The sequence below is a fragment of the Monodon monoceros genome, unplaced genomic scaffold (genome assembly GCF_005190385.1).
Source record: "Monodon monoceros isolate NGI ecotype Baffin Bay Population unplaced genomic scaffold, NGI_Narwhal_1 Super_Scaffold_16, whole genome shotgun sequence".
In the NCBI taxonomy this organism is placed as follows: Eukaryota; Metazoa; Chordata; class Mammalia; order Artiodactyla; family Monodontidae; genus Monodon; species Monodon monoceros.
In genome coordinates this window covers 3,244,705-3,264,241 of record NW_021703772.1, presented here as the reverse complement: position 1 = coordinate 3,264,241, position 19,537 = coordinate 3,244,705, and the positions used below count along the sequence as shown (strand labels likewise).

The 19,537-nt window shown below is 43.9% G+C and overlaps 1 protein-coding gene across 10 annotated transcripts in view; it reads left to right on the top strand.

Annotated features, from left to right (window-relative positions):
- LRRFIP1 (LRR binding FLII interacting protein 1) overlaps window positions 1-19,537 on the top strand; it is a 142,430-nt gene that overhangs the window by 87,729 nt on the left and 35,164 nt on the right. For 3 of the 10 annotated variants that reach the window (XM_029225261.1, XM_029225252.1, XM_029225253.1), the window contains exon 3: window positions 18,678-18,767. The exons of 5 other annotated variants lie outside the window; for them this stretch is intronic. In XM_029225261.1, coding sequence (XP_029081094.1) covers window positions 18,678-18,767 — 90 coding nt within the window. Of the gene's footprint in view, window positions 1-6,674; window positions 6,735-18,677; window positions 18,768-19,537 lie in introns of all 10 variants that reach the window. 2 more of the 10 variants (XM_029225254.1, XM_029225257.1) reach the window with 1 other exon arrangement.

The following is a 19,537-nucleotide window of genomic DNA, read 5'->3' as shown; positions in this document are numbered from 1 at the left end:
TATCCCTGTAGCCTCTGTTCAATGGTGGGATGTCTCCTTGTGATGTAGAGAGATTAGTGATAAGCGTAAGCAGTTTTGTTGTGTCTTTCTCCCCAGAGTGGAAGTCCTCCTTTCTTCATGTTGGTCCACATCACAAAACTGCCCCATTTAGAGTAAGTTGCCTCATTGCTAGCGTGGTGAAGGGGAGCACGAAGGCTCGTTCTGTCCTAATGGAAGTGCACAAGCTCCCCAGCAAATTGGAATCTCAGTTAAAGTAACTACAAGTTAAAGGAGCTTATTATTCAGTGATGCTTCCCATAGCTCCTTGAGAGCTGCTGTAGGCTGCGGGTGGAACACCAGGGCACATTGAATCTGTCCAGCCTGGGGCTTCAGGAGCCTTTCCTTTCATCAACTATAATGAAATCTCTTCATCACTGACAGCCTGATGGTTGATAAACACAGATACACATTTTTCCTTAAACATTCCAAAAATCTTCATAGTTATACTTGAAAACAAGGCATGCTTTGGGAAGTGAAGTAGAGAAAAACGTGTTTTGCTTAGTCCTTTAAGTCAGTGAATTAATCTGAGCGTGTCAGTGTAATTTACCCCTGGATTAAAGCTGCATCTCTCTGCTGGTAATAATTCGGTCTCAACGCAGCCACTCCATTTTAACGGAAGGACTGTATGGGGCAGAAGCCTTGTTTTCAATCACCGTGGCGATTAAATCATGATGTAACTCCTAGCCTTCTTATATGCGCACCAAATGTACATTTAATTTAGCTGTTTATAACAATAAACTATAGAGGTGATACAGTCAGCCTTCCATATACCCAAGGTTCTGCATGATTCAACCAATCACGGATTAAAAATATTCGGAGGGAAAAATTCCAGAAAGTTCCATACAGCAAAACTTGAACTGGCAACTATTTACATAGCATTTTACATTGTGTTTACAACTATTCATGTAGCATTTACATTGTATTAGGTATTACAAGTAATCTAGAGATGACTGAATGTGTACAGGAGGGTGTGCGTAGGTTGTAGGCAAATTCTGCGCCATGTTATATAAGGGACTTGAGCATCTGCAGATTCTGGTATCTGGGGGGTCCTGGGACCACCCCCCCCGCAGGTACCGAAGGATGGCCGTACACTGTTGCTTTGCTGTTAACAACTGTCATTGGCCCGAAGCTGCCCAAGGCATATCCATCATGGTTTTGCTGGAAAGTTACGGTTCAAAGGTGAAGTCAGTTAAAGAGCTTCCTTGCTATTTGAAACTTTCTCCTTAGCCATGTAGCTGTAACTTCCTCACATACCCTCTGACATGATTCACGCAAGAGGAAGTAAGATGTATGTAACCTAAACATTATCAATGCAAAACTCAGTTTGCAGAATCTGTAGACAAGGGTCAGAAATTACAGCAGTCCAGCAGGCGCAGGAGAAGGTCGGGTCCTTGAAACCAAGTGAAGAAGATACCTTTTCAAGGAGAAGGGGCGTGATCATGTGAGCACAGGACTCACATGACCATTGGCCAAGACGTTGGTGGGCTTGACAAGGGCACTTTTGATGGAAATAGTGAGGGCAAAACCTGACTGTTTGGGGCTCAAGAGAGAATAGGAGAGAGACTGGAGAAAGACCCCAAACTCTCTTTCAAAACAGCATTCTCCATCTGCGATCCTCCTTGAAATTGTATTCAAGATTTTGTTTGTACTTGCATTTTTCTGGGAAAATAATCTGTCACTTTCTTAAGATTCTCAGAGCTGATCCCAAAGAGCTTAAAACTATTGTATCATTAGTGGTTGTTTGGGTGTTTATAGCATTTATTTCATTTTCAACGATTTTAACCAGAAATGAGCTAAATTTCTGTGCCGGACACCATTCTTTGCCAAGATACAAGCCTATTTGTTTTAGGATATAAAAGTTTATGGAGGAGCTCCACAATTAGGGTGCTAAGTAAGAGACGGGGGGAAGGTGGAAAGTCAGCAGTGGATGGGTTTTCGTCGCTAGCCGGGTGGCGTGCTCCCTTGCTCTTTCCCGTGACGCACTTGATCTAAAGAAACAACTCTCGTTAAAAATCACAGAACTTGAGAACTTGGATCCTGGGGATAAGAGTCAAACCTTCTAATTTTTACAGACACAGAACAAGTCCAGAGCAGCGAGGGGGCCTGCTCAGGGCCAGGGTGCTGTGACAGCATCAATCCCAAAGCCACTCGGGGGCCCGGAAGTGGCCTCTCCTGGTTGGTGGGCGGGCAGGGTTCCCCACTGCGCCTCCCCCGCCAGGGGGGCTCATCTCAGGCCATCAATGCGTAGGGCCAGTTTCTGCTGTTTTTCATATTTTAATATTTGGAAATCTTTCGTTTGCAAAGTTCAAAGACCCTATCTTTTTTTTTTTTTTTTGCGGTACGCGTGCCTCTCACTGCTGTGGCCTCTCCCGTTGCGGAGCACAGGCTCCGGACGCGCAGGCTCAGCGGCCATGGCTCACGGGCCCAGCCGCTCCACGGCATGTGGGATCCTCCCGGACCGGGGGAAGAACCCGCGTCCCCTGCACCGGCAGGCGGACTCTCAACCACTGCGCCACCAGGGAAGCCCAAAGACCCTATCTTTTATCTCTTGACTTTCTCAAAATACAGGCCTTCTTCACTCCACTGACAGTGATGATAAACCCTTAAAAACGGAAGAAATTTTTTTTTCTAGCGTTTGTATGGACATTCTCAGAAAACCTAGATTTAGATATCATAAGTACTTAATTTTCTCTACTTAAAAATTGAGAGTGACACATCTGTTGACCTTTTGCCTAATATAAATAGAATGCTTCAGGTAGAGGAGGAGAAAGGATTGCTCAGACTGCTTCAGATTCCATGAATTAGGGCAACAGCTGCCATGGAAGTTTCATTTCATGCTAATGGATTTTATGGTAATGCTAATGTAATTGCGTTTGTAAATACATACGAGACCCTAGAAGTCATGAAAATAGTTGAATTTCATTAAGATTTTCGAGATTGCCTGTTTTTTGTTTTATGTTTCTGTTATGCCTTCGGTAGCTTTTTAATTGATTTTGGGCAACTCTTTTGTGTTGTTTTTCTCTTCCATCCCACCTCTGACAGTCGCAGCCTGACTTGGAGTACGGGGGTCCCTACGCTTGGGTGAGATGAACATGTGGCCTGATCCTAATAGTGTTGCGTGGGAGATAATAATCTGTGGCGTTTCCACTAATCTCATGAGCGTTTGTACACCTTTGTTTTAAAAGACACACATGCCACGCACCTGTTCTTACCTGGGGACTGAGAGCCGGAGGGCAGGTGCACACACCACAATGAGCTCTCTTCTTCCCAGAGCCTCCTGGGTACAGCTCTGACCCTCATGGGTGGGTCTGGAACCCAGGTATGGGTGCTTGACCATCTCCCGCACCCGGCGGCCTGTGAGCACCGCTGTCTGCCAGGCTTTGGGGCAGCAGCTGCAGACACCAGATGGGAAAGATGGTGTCTTCTTCAGGGAACTCAAATCAGATCAAGAATTCCCAAGCCTCTACATTTCCTTTAAAAGATTGAATTTAAAGTCTTTTTATCTAATGAAAAATTGATTATTTTCTAATCTGTATCCTTTCAAATTAAATGTCCCAGATGGCTCTTTGGCCAGAAAGTGCTCTTTGAGAAAGACCCCAAATCCAGTAACTAAAACGAAGCCTTTAGATTTAAATTCAGAATTTCCCTCCTTACATCCTTACATCTAGAAGAGTTTGTACTCCTTATGCTTTCTGAAAACCTGTAAACTTAAATTACACTAAAAGGAAGAAAAATGTAATCTCACCAGCATTAATCGCACTCAACATTAAAGTGACTCGGCACTGAAATTATTATAGCAGATTATACACTTCTTCACTTGAAGGACTTTTTCCAAAAGGATTTTGTGCTTCATTCATTCCACTGCATTGAAAAAATATCTAGCAAACTCCGGTTTTTAAAATATATTTTTACCCTTAAGATGATACTTAACAGGACCGTACATCGGGCACAGCACACTTGTCCCCGGAGTCTCCCGGTGAGGCCGCTGTTCTCCCCTTTCAAACTAAATTGAGTGCATCAAGGATTGCACTTCAAAGCTGTGATTTTGCCTTTCTTATTTTGTTTCCCATCTCTAATGCCCTTGAAGGTGCTCTGTCTTTTGACTCAGTAGAAGAATACCTAAAACTGTTCATGAAAATAATAACAGTTGCGTTTTGCATGGTCACGCATGAAGTTGGTTATGCTTTGACGGCACTGCATGGAGCCGTTAGCATTCTGACTAATTAGAATAATTGGTTTTGATGGGACATTTATTCTTATATCTGACCTAGCCTCTTTTAGAAAATGCTGATTGGTGAATGTCTTTATTTTGTTCTGTCTTGGAGCAGTGCTCCTCAGTGTTACTATATGTAAGATTCACCTGGGGAACTTGTGAAAATGCATGTTCCCGGGCCTCCGGGTATTCCGATGTCCTGGGATGGGAAGCACGCCCCGTGACCAGGATGCAGGTGGTCTGAGGAGTGTTGAAAAACAATTCTGTAAAACAGAGCTGGGTGAACATCCGAGACCTGACTTAAGATGAAGGTGACATATGCCTTCTGTGGACTTTTTATTCTAATGTTGTTACAGTTAATTTTCAACTCTCCTTATTACCCTCTTATGCCACTAAAAACAGCTCCACCCATCTGAATTCAACACAGAAAAACTACGCAAGAGGAGAAAGTTGGTGTGTTATTTAAGAAGGTCACGGTACTTCTCACTACAGAGATGTTGTTGGTGAGGTCTACACGTTTGGGAGTACGTTGTAGGGATGCGTTCTCTATGACAGAGTTTCATTACAACAGAAAAGTGTGGTTCCACAAAGCCTTCAAAAGAAGGGTTTTTCCTGCATTTTCATGGAAGGCCAGAAGAGAAAGGGACAACTGAAGGAGGGCCTTTGCTCTCCCAACCTTCACCCACCCTCTGCTTTACGCTGCAGGCTGAATGAGAGAATGAGAAGATCAAAAAGGAGAAATCCATCTACAGCAGTATGTATTTTGTAAGCAACAGTGGAAAGCCAGAGGCTTTATATATGTAATACATTTTTCTTCCTTATTTATTAGCAAGGGAAGAATCATCTAAAATTGATTGACGTTAGCCTTCAATATTAATTTTTTCCAGAAACTAGCTTCTAAACAGATATCAAAGGAATAAGACTGAGGTCTGAGATATACGAGTCCTTGACATGCAAGATTATTTCTCTCGAGAGAGAAAAAAAGGAAATTAGACTGAATAAAAATTCCTGCCAATCTCCAAAGGTTTTTTTACTAGCAAATTTATTTCAGAAATGTTTTAATATACTCATAGTTTTAAATTTTAATTTTGAAGGATTTCTACATACTCTTTTTCATTTAGAAACTTCGAATAGACTTGCTTTTGAATTGTAACACAAGTAAGTACACAGTTTTACAGTCAGGGTTTCATGAATCTGGATTTATAATCTGCCCGGAAATCCATATATTTCTTCTTCATCAACGTCACAGCTGCATAATATGTGCTGAACCGCCTCCCCTCCCCCGAACTTTTAACAAGGAAACGTATCCTGTCCTTCCTCGGTACCAAGCACTTGCCCATACAGTCAGCACTGATCTGGGCACTCATTCTAATCAGCTTTAATCCTCACAATGGCCTTGTAAAGTATTTATTACCATGCACGTTTTCACAGCCAAGGAGGTAGAGAGGTTCCAGTGGATTAAATTAACTTGCCTAAAGTCATATGACAAAGCTTCTACTTGGAATCTGGACTCAGGTCCATGATCCCCTGGCATCTTCTTCCATTTTTAGCAGTTGTGGGGACTGCTCCTCCTTTTTCTGTCTCAGGAGCTGGTTATGTCCCTGACACTTGGCAGCTCTTATCTTGAATCAGCGGAAATTTCCTTATAGATGAATGAGAGCAGTTCTAGAGCCCGAGCTTTGGCTGGGAATTGGGAAGAGAAGGAAGACAGGCATATGCTTAACTTAATCATTCTCTTTTTTTCTGGAGAACAAATTATGAACTCATAAAATATGTGCTCAGATTTCACTTTGAAAAATAAAGTAGGAGGACTGGATGAATGAAAAACTGATAGAGAGGATATACTGCCACGATAGACATTTTTTCCATGATGAACGTTTGCATTTAATTATAAATTGAGTAGAAGCTCTCTCCGAATCTTCTGAATACAGCTTCATAGTGAGCCGTGGTTTTTAAGGACTTCATGCTGAACCAAGAACGCAAGACGAATTGATTCAGCTGGAAGTCATCAGCCCACGTTGCCTGACATCCAGGCTCCTCACAGGCTGGGATTCCCGCATCATCAGCCCAAAACGGGAACCAAAAGCTGCCGAGGAAATCAAGTGCACCCAGGCCCATGCGCCTCCCTCCATGGGGACCTGGCATTTCCTCCCGCCCCCGAGTGAGTGCCCCGTAGTCACCAGTGGCACCAAGAGGGTGATGTGATCCGCTGACGGGGCTGGTTTCTCCTGAGGTGTAGTCGAGCAGATCAGGAGCGTGGAGGCAGCGGGGGGCCTGCCGGGATGTGTGCTACCCTGGCCGTGTCCATCCGCTCCACTCCAAAAACTCACCTTGTACCCGGCTAATTCTTCCCTGCTCATCTGTACCTGTGTCTGCACTTGTATACTGATGTCCGTTTTTCTCCTTTTCTTCACTGAAACAGACAAATGGTTACGATGGAGAATTATATGGATCACAGTCCCTGAACAGAAGATCTGGCAGGGTTAGTAAATTTGCATGACACAAAATTCAAACAGGTTGCTGCAAAGCTTTTTTAAAATATCACTAAATTTAGCTTCTTTGGTTATTGTCTGTGTTATAGTAGTTCTGTGTGTGTGTGTGTGCATGATAGAATGAAAGCTAATGTTTTTCAGTTGGTTAGCAATGTTAGACTGTTCGTCTTCTAACATTCTAAGTGTTAAGGTAAGAGATCGACATTGAAAGGACTCTCTTAGGTATTAAAAGGTCGAATTAAGTACTAGCTCCTTCATTATTTTATTGCCCTGGGTGTATGTGTGTAATGTGCATATGAAGTGTATTCCACTCTCAAACATACTTAAATTCAACATTTCCACTGTTGCGCACCTCTCTCATTTGTAATTTCAACGACACATACCCTAGAGCCTGTGTTTTGCTGACCACTGATATGCTCGCAGTACTCATAGCTCCAGGGTAGGAAGCAGAAGAGGAGCTGAGGGATGCTGTGGGGGGTGGGGCGGGGCAGAGAAGAAGAAATGAACCAATAGCAGGGCAGCCAGGAAGAAGTGGGGGAGGTCTCAGGGTTTATACCAAGGAAGTCATTGGGGGTTTCAGGTGGTTAAACCAGATACATTTTAATTCAGTTTCTTGACCTGCCGCAGATTTCTTATACATTAAATTATCTAAAATCTTCCTGTTGCTGCATTTGCTTCGTTTATTTTCTTGTAGTAATACATTTTACTAGCTGTATAAAACAGTATTTCATTTGCCTTAATTATATTAAGCAATATCATATATACGTTTAAATTATATTTTCAGGTTTCAGAGGGGTAACGGGACACCCTCTTAGCGTTCTGAAACTGGCTAGTCAGGTTTTACCTTCTCGTTCCTATGAAGGATTGCATACACTTCTGTTTCAGCTAAGCTTTTCTCATTCCAAACTAAAAAATCCTCCCAGTTTAAAGGCTGTGTCTTCCTATTTATGTTGCCTTTTGCACTGACAGCCTTTGGACTTTCTCAAGCTCTGTCATGTTTCTCTTTAAGGTAATACAGCACTCTGGGGACAGAAGCAAGCGACATCCATTCAGTTCTTATAGGATGTTGACAGTTTTGCTTCCTGTGCTCAGCATCCCTGAGGGCTGTTCAGTGCTGGCTTTATAGGAAGGAGCTCTGATGGCTTCCCACTGCTTGTTGGGGTTAAATTGACTAGTTAGTAACTTTTCACCCTAGATGCATAGTTTCACCACATCGATCACAAAGAATCATAGTTCAGAGTTGGAAGTTACTTTAGAAGCTCTTTAGTCCAACTTCTACCCAATATTACGTCCTTCTCTAGAGCATCCCAAACATGTAGTTGCCAGCATGTTTGTGACCATACAAGGTGGCATCAAGCTTTACGTCGTACGTATCTCCATATATTTTAATCTTTGATTTTTACGTTGAAACGGTAGAAGTGTGCCTTATGATTTAGTTAAGAGTAAGTACTGCCTCTAGAAATCAGATACAAAAGAACTTGATTATAAAACTGTTCACCATAGAGTGAAATTGGATATTAAATTGATTTAATAAATAATCGAGAAATACTGGCTTGGCCAAAAAGTTCGTTCGGGTCACAAAAACCCAAACAGACTTTTTTGGCTAACCCCATATAATGATTGAAGGACCAAGTAACATACTTCTAATGTAGCATCTTATATAGGAGCAGAAAACTCCAGGAACAGTGTAGGGATGGGCTTGGGGAAAAATTGGATGGGAATGAGAAATTTCATAGACGTCAGAAGTACCAGTCTGTGGGCAGGAACAGGATGGCCAGACTGATGGTGTTTTGTTTCCTCCCTGGAGCCTCGGGGCTGAGCTGCAACCCTCAGACGTGCTGGGCTGAGGAAAGAGTGAAAATCGTGCGGTACATGGAATTTTAGTTACCTAAGAAGAGATGTCATATGGAAAGTCTAGACTAAGGTTATAGATGGTCCACCATGAGATTTAGTAAGGAATTACAGATAATAATAGCTAAATTTAAATATAAATAGTTAAATAATGATAATAGTTAAATCACACGACCTCACTGAGATATAAACACTGAAAAGTAAAACACAGCTTAGAACCCCTAGTGGTTAAGAGTTTCTGCTGTAGTAGCGGGTATCAGTTCTCTAGCTGCCTCTGCATTCCTGGAGTACTAATACTGGTTTGGTTGTGTCATTCCATATTTGCCTTTTGACCGGGTGGTGCTTTGGGGAGAGGAAGGAAGTGCTCATCACTTACCTTGTCTTCTTTGCTGCTCAGAATTCCAGCTACAGCGGTGACAGCAGATTCTCTACTTTGTCATCATCCAGAGAGGACACCTTGGTTGGTTTCCATTTAAATCTTTCACATCCTCTCTGCAGAAACTACAGGTTTTGTAGCATGCAATCCCAGATGTGTAAATTCCACTCTCTTTTCTCTTTGAATGTCTATTTTATGAAGTTTCATTTGGATAACTGTTAAAGTCCATTTTGGGGTGGTAATTAACATGATATATTTAATTCGGATTTAGCCCACTCTCTTGCATTTGAATTCAGATTCAAATGTTTGAATACAAATTGTGGTGTGGAGTTAGGTACGGTGAAAGAAAGCATGTGGCTGTTTAGTAGTTGGAATTAATCAAAAGGGAAAGAAGAAAGCCCTGAAATTCTTTCCTTGAGAATTCTTGAAAGCAGAATTACTTTGCAGGGTACATGCATACTTGGGGCAATTTCACAAGGATGGAATAGACTTGGAATGAAAATCAAATCAAATCCAAACGTCCACACAATAACATTCCTTCCCGTACTTTAAGAACATACACCAATCTTGATAGGCAAATATTTCTCAATTATTTAAGAGCCCTAATAGGTAAGGCTTGTTTATCCTACCTAGGTGAGATTTGTATTCACTCAGCAAACATAAGGGAACTAGTTTAGGTAGGGAAGTCACAGAGACAAGCAGGTGAGTTAGGTCCTCCGGAAGCATTTACTTGTAAAACAGAAGACAGACCCCCCCCCCCCGCCCCCTGCCCCTCGCACTAGTGCAGAAACTGATTTTGCCAGGAAGTGTCATAACAAAGAATGTCAACTGAATCTTAAAGAATACGTAGGGGAAAAGAAAGAATAAATAGAAACTAGCCAGGTAGAGCCACAGTAGTCTAACCCTAGTCCTTCCGTCGTCCTCACCCCTGTCGTGCCTCAGCCCCGCCCCCAACTTTCTACTCCTGCTGCGTGGGGAGGGCGGAAGGGGGCGTTCCAGACACTGCCGCAGCTTCTCCCTCTCTCCATCAGCTTGCCCACGCCCCAAACCCCCACCGCTGCCCCCCATAATAATAAATACTCCAACCCTTCCTTCCCCTAGTATGTGAACTCTGACAATATAAGATCAACTGTGAGCACCAAAGGATTGGTGGGTTTTGACACCTTGAGTTTTTTGTGTATTGTGTGCATTTTCTTAATTCAGCGGGAGATTTTGCTGTTGAAAAGAGCACTTCGTCATTCAGAAAACTTCCAAGCTTAGATACTTTCTGTAAAATAGAACATGGTGTTAGTTATCTAATACTTGGATGTGAATTATTCACCAAAATTATTTGACAAAATGGCTTCTACCCAGGGCATTCTCCCAACCACTGGAACAAGTTTCGGGGTTTGTGTTAAAATATTAGAAACTTTCTCCCTGCGCACCCCAGGATTCCACTTGCCTGCCCCTCAGGTCATTCTGGTGCACCTGATCCGAGGCATAGGAACGATAGGCACAAGTTACGGGATCTCGAAAGGATGGGGAAATGTCTTAGGGTGCCACCAAGTTACCTGAACAGAACTACTTCATCCCCTTCAAGGGCTGCCCTGGGTTTGTGTAACCAGCAGAATACTGCTGACATGGAAATCTGGAACAGCTAGCCTCCTCTTCAAGGGTCCTTTAATGTGGATAGGACATTTTATTTGGGGAAACCGCTAATTTATATAGTAGTAGTCCCCAGAAATCTCGTATAGACTGTTGGTCTCAGAAATGTACCACTGAATCTATCATGTCTTCTGTGAATCCTGAACACATGCGCATTGTGTAAATACCTAACCAAGCCCAAGATCATCTCCAGTGAAATATTTTATTACGTAGAATAGAGGTTACTATCTCTGCAAATTCCTGATTTTGAGTTTTTCCCACCAAACTGTAAAAATTAGAATTTGCTTTAGAAAGACCTTCAAAATCCCACTGACCTTGCTATCAATTCAAATTAATGAAACCTGTTTTTTGCCTGTGTGTAGACTCACAAGTCCTAATTTAGTCCCAGGTGATAGTTCTGTCAGTTAACTGGACTGCCTTATTTCCTTCCCCTCATTCTCTCCTCCCTGCAAGTGCATGTCCTTTACCCATCTTGTTGCAGAAGTCAATTTTGTGTGAATTGATGATGCCTTTGAGATGAAATAAAGCTGTGAGCCTTTTTCCCCTCCGGCCCGTTTTCTCTGATTACAGGGACTTTCCTGCTCCGACTTCGGGCTTCTCAGTCGTGGCCTTGCTCCCAGACCCGTGTCTGCCCAGAATGGAAACCGGGTCTGTCCTCCTCCTTTTCACATCATTCTTCCCTCTTCTTTCCTTCTGTTGTCACTTGAATTGCTGATTAAATGGACGTGGATACTTCAACCTCTTCCACGTGAAGTCCAAAGAGCAAAGCTTAGTAGATGTTTCAATTGGCTTGACTAACTGGCTAAGACTTTCCTCATCCTTTTAAAGCAAATCAAAAATAATTTAAGACCTTATAATTTTTTTAAAAAAGGAGTTTAGGAAAAAGGAGGCTCTATTAAATGTATACTTTCAAAAGCTCAAGTCCAAAAAATTGGTCTCTTGGGTCTCTCCTCCTTTTCCAGCAATTGTTCCCCATTTGGGGTTTCCTTTGTTTTTTAAAAACACATTTTTTTCTCCTGTAAATGTATCCAGGAAGCAATTTGGAAGGCTTTTGTGCATAATCTAACTCCTCCGTCTTGGAAAGTGGGGAGAACGGCGTTCTCAGCTGTGTTTCCTGTTTATACAAGGCCGTCCCCGAGGTGCTTGGCCTTTTTAGCTCCAGGTATAGGAGTCCTGCTCTCGTAGGAGGAGGTCGGAGGCCGAGCTCCAAGAACACATCACGTTATGGAGGTTGAACTGCCATCTCCCTGCATTGTCGTGTCCCTTGGTGTTGCTGAGTGATTCATCCTTGTTCCTGCATGTTCCCCGACCAGCTCGTGGGCCCCCTGCCCTGGGCTCTCCGTGGCCTCTGCCGGTAAACAGGTTATGATGCTCTTCGGAGGTGAGGCTCAGGTCACACGAGCGAGCTGCCCTTGTGTTCCAGCACACCCCGCACAGGCTCTGTCTCCGTTCGGGTGTGGGTTCCCCTGTGCCAGAGACATGCCAGCCCTGGGCAGCTGCAGCCCCTCTACAGCTCCTTTGTATCTTGGAGACTGTCGCTGGGATCCTCTGATAGAAGCAAACAGGCTCTTCCTGCCGCACTGTTCCTGTGTATTAACACCCCCAAGTGCTTTCTTCACCTGGGATTTTGAGTCGTGGGTTTGGGCTCTTGCTGGTGTCGTTGACGTTGTCACCATTCTGTCTCGCTCCCCGACCCTTTCTTCTAGGAACGCCTGAAAAGAGAGGCCCAGAAAATAGCCATATTTCAGAGGTTCTGGGGAAGTTCACTGTTTTTAAAGTTAGAAATCATCTCATGTTTATTTTCCTTGTAAATGTGGATTTCCATCTGTCAGAGTTATTGAAGGCATGGTGCCTTTGTGGACTTCTTTTCCTTATAACAGTTGTACAATAACTTGGCTGTCATGATCACCAAAAGCATCATGATTACCTTGTCACTATTATTTGTTGCTGTTTTTTCAAGGGTTTAAAAACCTGCCATTTGCTTTCATCCTCCAGCCCTCCTATATGTACGGCGCTGCCCGGCCGGCTGGGAGTTACCGGGTGCGTGTGCTTCCCACAACCCCTTGCCCGCTTCTGCCCATACCGCCCATTCCCCCCCCCCCCCCCTGCCTAACCCCCCCCCCCCCCGCCACGGCCCCTCAACATGCACGCGTGCCTCTCCCCCACCGAACACCTGCTCTGAGTGCGGTGGACTTAACCTGTTTGCAGCCCTTCTGGGGGTGAATTACCCCTTTATGTGGAGCTTACACTTGCAGCCCCCTTTGGCCAGATCTGGGGTTTATTTCTCCCGAAAGTTGACAGTAGCTGGGGAAGACACGTGCTTGTATAGGATTGTTAGGCAGAAATAAAGTATTGGCAACATTTACTTAATCTATTGGCAAAAAGAAAGATAGGTTTTTATTGCTTTGGTAACCTTAACAGATATTAATCCATTATGTTATATTATCTTGGAAATTTCCAGTTTTAAATACCAGGTACTTATGCCCTGCAGGAAACTTAAGTGTTCAAAGTAGCCACACTCTGATTGTTAATAACCTTCTGAACTTCCATCAGATCGCACACTTATGAATTAGATGTATAACTGGTCCAGCAAACCCGCTGTGTCCTCAAGGAGAAATAGGGGAAATTAAAGTTCCATTCATGGTATTGTAAGCTCCTATTTACCCTCATTTACCCTCAGTGATTAATTACATAGGATTTTCAAGTTAATGAAATGTTCTGTTCTCTAGTTAGCAATTCTTAAAAAATTATAAGATAATTGAGCTATAATCAACATGCTATTTTTATTACAAAGTCACTTCATATTGGAGTAACTTTCTAAGCATCAACTATGAGGATGCCATGAGAAAATCCAGGATATTTGAACTCTCTGCTCGTTTTAAATCTAGATTTACAAGTTTTTACTTAGCAAGGAATATTTTTCAGAGTCATAGATTTAAAGGAGGTTCCACTGCATGCCAGTTGGTTGATAGCAACTGAAACTTCTCTCACTTGGACTTTTGCACGACCCTGTTTTTTTGCTGCACAGCCTTTGCCTGTGGAGGTGGTTTTGAGCCTTTCCTGCATGTCTTCCATCGTGATGTTTTTCAGGACATGTTCCTGGCATGTGTCACTCTTCCTTAGCTTACATTTCAGTGTTTCCTGGGTGCCGATGGAGAGAGGAAAGGCGCTCTGTCCTGACAGTCTGTTTTCGTCACAGGCGTCTGTGTCGGATGAGAGCAGTCTCGGTGGGGCTCGGCGGAGCAGTGCCTGCGGTTCCCACGCTGTAAGGCACTTTCTGTGTTTCCCGAGCTTTCTGCGGCGTGACCCTGGGGTGACTCTCTCAGCACAGCTTCAGCCCTGGGAGATAACTAACCAGAGTGATAGGAAGGAAACACTGTCTCATCCCAGTTTTCCATGGTAACAAGGGTCATGGATAACGTAAGTCATATAGCCTTTGGTGGTTAGTTTAATGTCCTCACTCGTCAGTTTATGTTGAGGTCAAAGGGAGAAAGATCCATCTTAATTGAGTTTCATCTGCTCTTTCCCTGCAACAAGGGATGAAGTGATCTTATAATAATAAAAGGAGTCAAAGAGTCAAAAGGGAATTCAACAGGCCACAAATTATTCTCACCTCTGGATGATCGAGGAAGATGAACAAATTTAAGGACTAGAATATTACACATAAGGAATTTCCTTTTCCTATTTTGTTGTCCTTTCACCTCTTTGAAGGATTTGAAGTGATAGGGTTTCTCAATAAGGGTGTAGTAGTTGTACAAGAAATACTTGTTGAATGAAAAAGATGAGTGAATGAGTAAAGGATAAAAGGAAAACAAAATGGGCTGGGCCCATGGAAGTGCGGGAACTGGTTGACCTGTCCTGAGGATCAGCTGAAACTGGGCTTTGGACCCAGTCAGCCCTCCCCAGGGGCGGGTGCTTCTGCGTCCTGAGGCTCCTGCACAAATCCTAGGAAGATGCATCCACGCCCCACATGAACGACGATGGCTGAGGAAATACTTGAAAGTGCTTTTATAATTTTGCTTTCGGAAGTCATTGACTACTTAATCAATTGGTTAAACGATCCAGCTTTATGATTTTTTATATTTCTCCAGCCATGAATATTCAGGAATTCTTAGGCAGTAAGCCAGGGTAGCCTACAGGTTTCTTCAGAATGTGGTTTTTATAAATATTAATTATAATAATTGATGTAACATGAGTTTTTTAAAATTTTTATTGGGGTGTAGTTGATTTACAGTGTTGTGTTAGTTTTAGGTGTACAGCAAAGTGAATCAGTTATACATATACGTGTATCCACTCTTTTTTAGATTCTTTTCCCATATTGGTCATTACAGAGTATTGAGCAGAGTTCTCTGTGCTCTACAGTAGGTCCGTGTTAGTGATCTGTTTTATACGTAGTGGTGTGTATGTGTCAGTCCCACGTAGCATGAGTTTCTGTCGACATCTAATTGAACACTTGCATTGAACAATTTTATATTGCATAAAATTTTAATGCAGTGGAACCCGCTATATTGTCTTTTTCCAAGTTCTTAAATATTTTTGTAGGCCCTTAAAAAGCTCATAAACCGTACCTAATGGATGAAATAGCTCAGGCCCATAGGACGGATAAAATGCAACTAAATGATTTTCTTTTATCAGTAAGAGGCAGCAGCCTAACTCTTTAAGAGAATGGATCTTCCCAAGCACCAAAGCAGAACTTCTGATGTCTGGCGGGATGTACGTCTCCTAGATCCTCTTTAAATGTTGCCTCTGTAGATGGACTTTTTCAAGTAGCTGATTCCTGACCTTCGGGGCCCTGTGACTGGCATCGCTGATTGCTCTTTTGTGTAGCAGTTATTTGGTGCTTTAAACCCTCCTGTAGGAACTGCCTGGGCGGTATGGCTTTAGGGAGTTAGGAAGTAAAAGGTCTTCTTGTCCCGACAGCAGAATGCCTAAAATAGGGCTCACGTCCCCGGTCTCACACCAGGCTGAAGAAATAAAAGAGAATCAAAAGATATTTTTTTTCTGCACCAAACACCACACTCGCTTGCAGAAGTAGCACAGCATGCGTTTGCTGGATTAAATGGGACAAATTGAACCCTGGGATAAAATCCCTCAGAAGAGCTCTCTGGGCCATCAGCTGTGTGCCAGCCACAGATCAGCAGGCCTGGTGGGAGGGAAGGTTCACTGACCTCTCATCCTTTCCCATCTCTGCCCCACCCCCAGCCCTCAGGATAGCCCTGAAAGGGGATGTGGAGTTCCCCACGCCCAGGAATGCTGTCTCCCCAGGCTCTCTATGCAGCTAGGAGCTGTGGCCACTGACAAATACATATACAAAAATGTGAGGACACTGCACCTTGGGAGTCCCTCCTGTCGTGACCTGTAGTACTGTGAGCTGAGTCCAGGCTGACCCCAGGCCTGCCCAAGACAGTCCTGAGCCCTCTTTCAAAGACTTGTCCCCATCTCCATTCTCCCAAGAAATTAGCCTCAGACACAGTATGTGTTTACAATTAAAGGACTAATTACAATTACGGTTAAATGATTAAATGACTAGTTCTTGAAAGTAGAACGGTTTTGCTTCAAAACCTTTCTATTCTGTACCTCCCTTACCATTAGTAAGCTGTGTGCATGTTGTAGGAAGGACTCTTGGCCATGTGTGAAGTGACCTTCTTAGTTCTGACCCTCTGGGAAGCGGTCATCACCACCGATGCCAGCTGGTCCAGGAGCCGTGAGAGTTGTTTCTAGCAGAAAGGGACGGCTTGAGAAAAGCCCAGCTCGTATTCTCTTGCATAACCCTCAGAACCTGTGTGGTCAGTGTCTCCGCTTCATGACATAGATGACAAGATATGTAACTTTCTCAAGCTCTCGTGGCCGGTAAGAGATGGACCCTGGGCTCAGATCTTGCTATTGAATAACTTACTTCAGCCCACATTAGCCACGCTGACTGCAAAGTATGGGCGACTCCAGAGGTGCCACACGGACCACAGTGACACAGACTTTACACTTATTCTTTTCCACATGATCAAGTCGGATCGGATGATTTGAGACTCAGGAGTTGGGGAAACTTGGGTCAGAGATAAACCTTATTGACAACAATCTGTCATATCTCAGCACCATAAAGCAGGACTCGAATGACATAGGATACAGTAGGATTTGTCTCCAGGAGGAAGTTTTCCTCTCTCTTGTATCAGCAAACCCAAAGGCGAAATACTTCTGCTTTAAAGTGCTGACGTTAGGTGTTTTCCTTTATTTTGAACAATAAAGCTAAAAGGTGAGGCTAGTAATGCTGGTAGATTTCTTGTATGTGCCATACATGGCAGTGATTCTTACACACAGTGTATGTACAGCTGTATTATCCGTGCATCAGAAATAGCATCTTGCACCTAAGTGTAAATACACAATAAATATTTATCCAACATAGGAATGAGTCCAGGCAAGATGGGTCTGGGGAATTTGCTCATCTTGAGCAAGGCTGTTAACAGCCTAAACTTGAAATGGTTCATTCAACAAGTATTTCTCAAGTACCTACTGTGTGCCAGGCCTCGTCTGGTTCCTGGGGATTCAGCAGGAAACAAAATAGACACAGACTCTGCCCTGGGGAATTCCTCTCTGGTGGAAAAACAGGCAAACTAAACGATGGTATTTACAATAAGGATCGTGAGCACCCCTGAAGTTTTGTGGCCCCATAATTTGCAGTAGGAATGATGCCTGCGGGCCTCCAGGGGGCCTGGGGGCAGGGAGCGGGCAGTCAGCACAGGCCTCGCAGGCCAGCTCCTCAGTCTGCCGGTGCCTGTGGTCCTAAATGGTGTTCGAGTTCCGCCTCCCCTCCCACCCTCCCCCCGCCCTGCCTCGTTCAAGAGGAAGGTAAGATTTTCTTTTTAAGGTCTCATGAACCGCTTTTATGATATTTTTCGGATATGTACATACTTTTTTTCTTAACGTCTTTATTGGAGTATAATTGCTTTACAGTGTTGTGTTAGATTCTGCTGTATAGCAAAGTGACTTGCAGTGAGGTGGATGGACTTAGAGTCTATCATGCAGAGCGAAGTAAGTCAGAAAGAGAAAAACACCGTATGCTGACGCATATGTATGGAATGTAAAAAAAAATGGTTCTGAAGAACCTAGAGGCAGGACAGGAATAAAGACGCAGATGTAGAGAATGGACTTGAGGACATGGGGCAGGCTTAAGGGGAAGCTGGGACGAAGTGGGAGAGTGGCATGGACATATAGACACTACCAAACGAAAAATAGACAGCTAGTGGGAAGCAGCCGCGTAGCACAGGGAGATCAGCTCGGTGCTTTGTGACCGCCTGGAGGGGTGGGATAGGGAGGGTGGGAGGGAGACGCGAGAGGGAGGGGATATGGGGTATATGTACACATATAGGAAGGTAAGATTTTGCTGTTGTTATTGTTGTTAAACTGAAAATGCATTTAGGCCTATCACAAATGTGAATACAAATCAAAGTTAAGGGCATAGCCTCCAGATACACGAGTTGCTGGTGTTCTCCTAGAAGAGAGGAAGTTTAGGTAGATGGGTAGACAGACAGATGTACACGCAGGCCACCAGATAGAAGGTCCTGCGGCACTTTAAAAAGCCTTGCCTGATTTTGTATTAACCCTAAATCTTATTTTGTATTCACTTGTAAAGATAGTAGAGAGGCAAAGTTTTGCATTGCGCCAAAGCCGACCCCGCTTGTCCCGGTCTTCAGTTTCTGTGCCGGCAGGCAGCTCACGTTCTCAAGACCTGTCTCTTCCACATCGTGGAGGCTTTTCTGCGCAGAAACTAGGTGTCCTCCACACCCCAGCTGAACAGATGCTCTGTGTTACTTTCTTCCTACTAACCAAGAATTCTGTGTTTTTTGATAGTGTGATTAAGTTTTGTGTTCTGAGTGGCCACACGTCGAACGCTGGGAAGACACAACCTCCTTTCCCAGGGCCGGCCAGCGGCCACACTAACCTCTCCTTCCCTTCTGGGCTGCGCCTGGCTGGCCTCACAGCTAACCGGAGCCTTTGTCTCGTGGCCTCTGTCCTCTTTGCATCTTCGCTGACCTGTTCCTTTGTTTCCATCTGCGTGTCCCGCGGCCAGCTGGGTGGGCAGCCCTCGGAGCACAGCGGCCACTTCAAGTCCAGCTCCCGCAGCTCCTCAAGAGGCAGCTCGGCGCGGGCCAGCCCAGTGGTGAGTGGGCCTCTCGCCCTTGCTGCTGTCCACTTTCTCCCTTCCCCCCCGCTTGGACCCTTCACTCCTCTGTCCCGTGAGAAGACCCCTCCACCTCCAAACGCCTGAACCAGGAGAAAGTAGGAAGGCTTTCCATGATTTATTTCAGGTCTAAGCAAAAGCAGGATTGGGGAGGATGCTTCCAAATTTAGAAAATGACTATTCAGTGAGCTCAGAATTGCACTGCTCAGTTTGCAAAGGACCATCTAGGAAGCTGCTGACAGCGCTGAAGAGATGGGGGTCTCACTGGGAGACGGGAACTTTGCGCAGTGCGGGAGAAATGTAGCCATGTGCCTGGCTGTGTTGTTTTTATGATTTAAAAATTTGAAGGCTCTTTTTGTATTTGTCCCAGTTAATTTATTTTTTTTTAATTGGGGTATAGTTGATTTACAGTGTTGTGTTAGTTTTAGATGTACAGCAAAGTGAATCAGTTATACATGTATCCACTCTTTTTTAGATTCTTTTTCCATATAGGCCATTACAGAGTATTGAGAAGAGTTCCCTGTGCTACACAGTAGGTCCTTATTAGTTAGCTATTTTATGTATAATAGTGTGTGTATGTCAGTCCCAATCTCCCAATTTACCCCTCCTACCCCTCCCCCTACTTCCTCCCTGGTAACCATAAGTTTGTTTTCTACATCTGTGACTCAATTTCTGTTTTGTAAGTAAGTTCATTTGTACCATTCTTTTAGATTGAAGGGTTCACTTTTTTTTTTTTTTTTTTTTTTTTT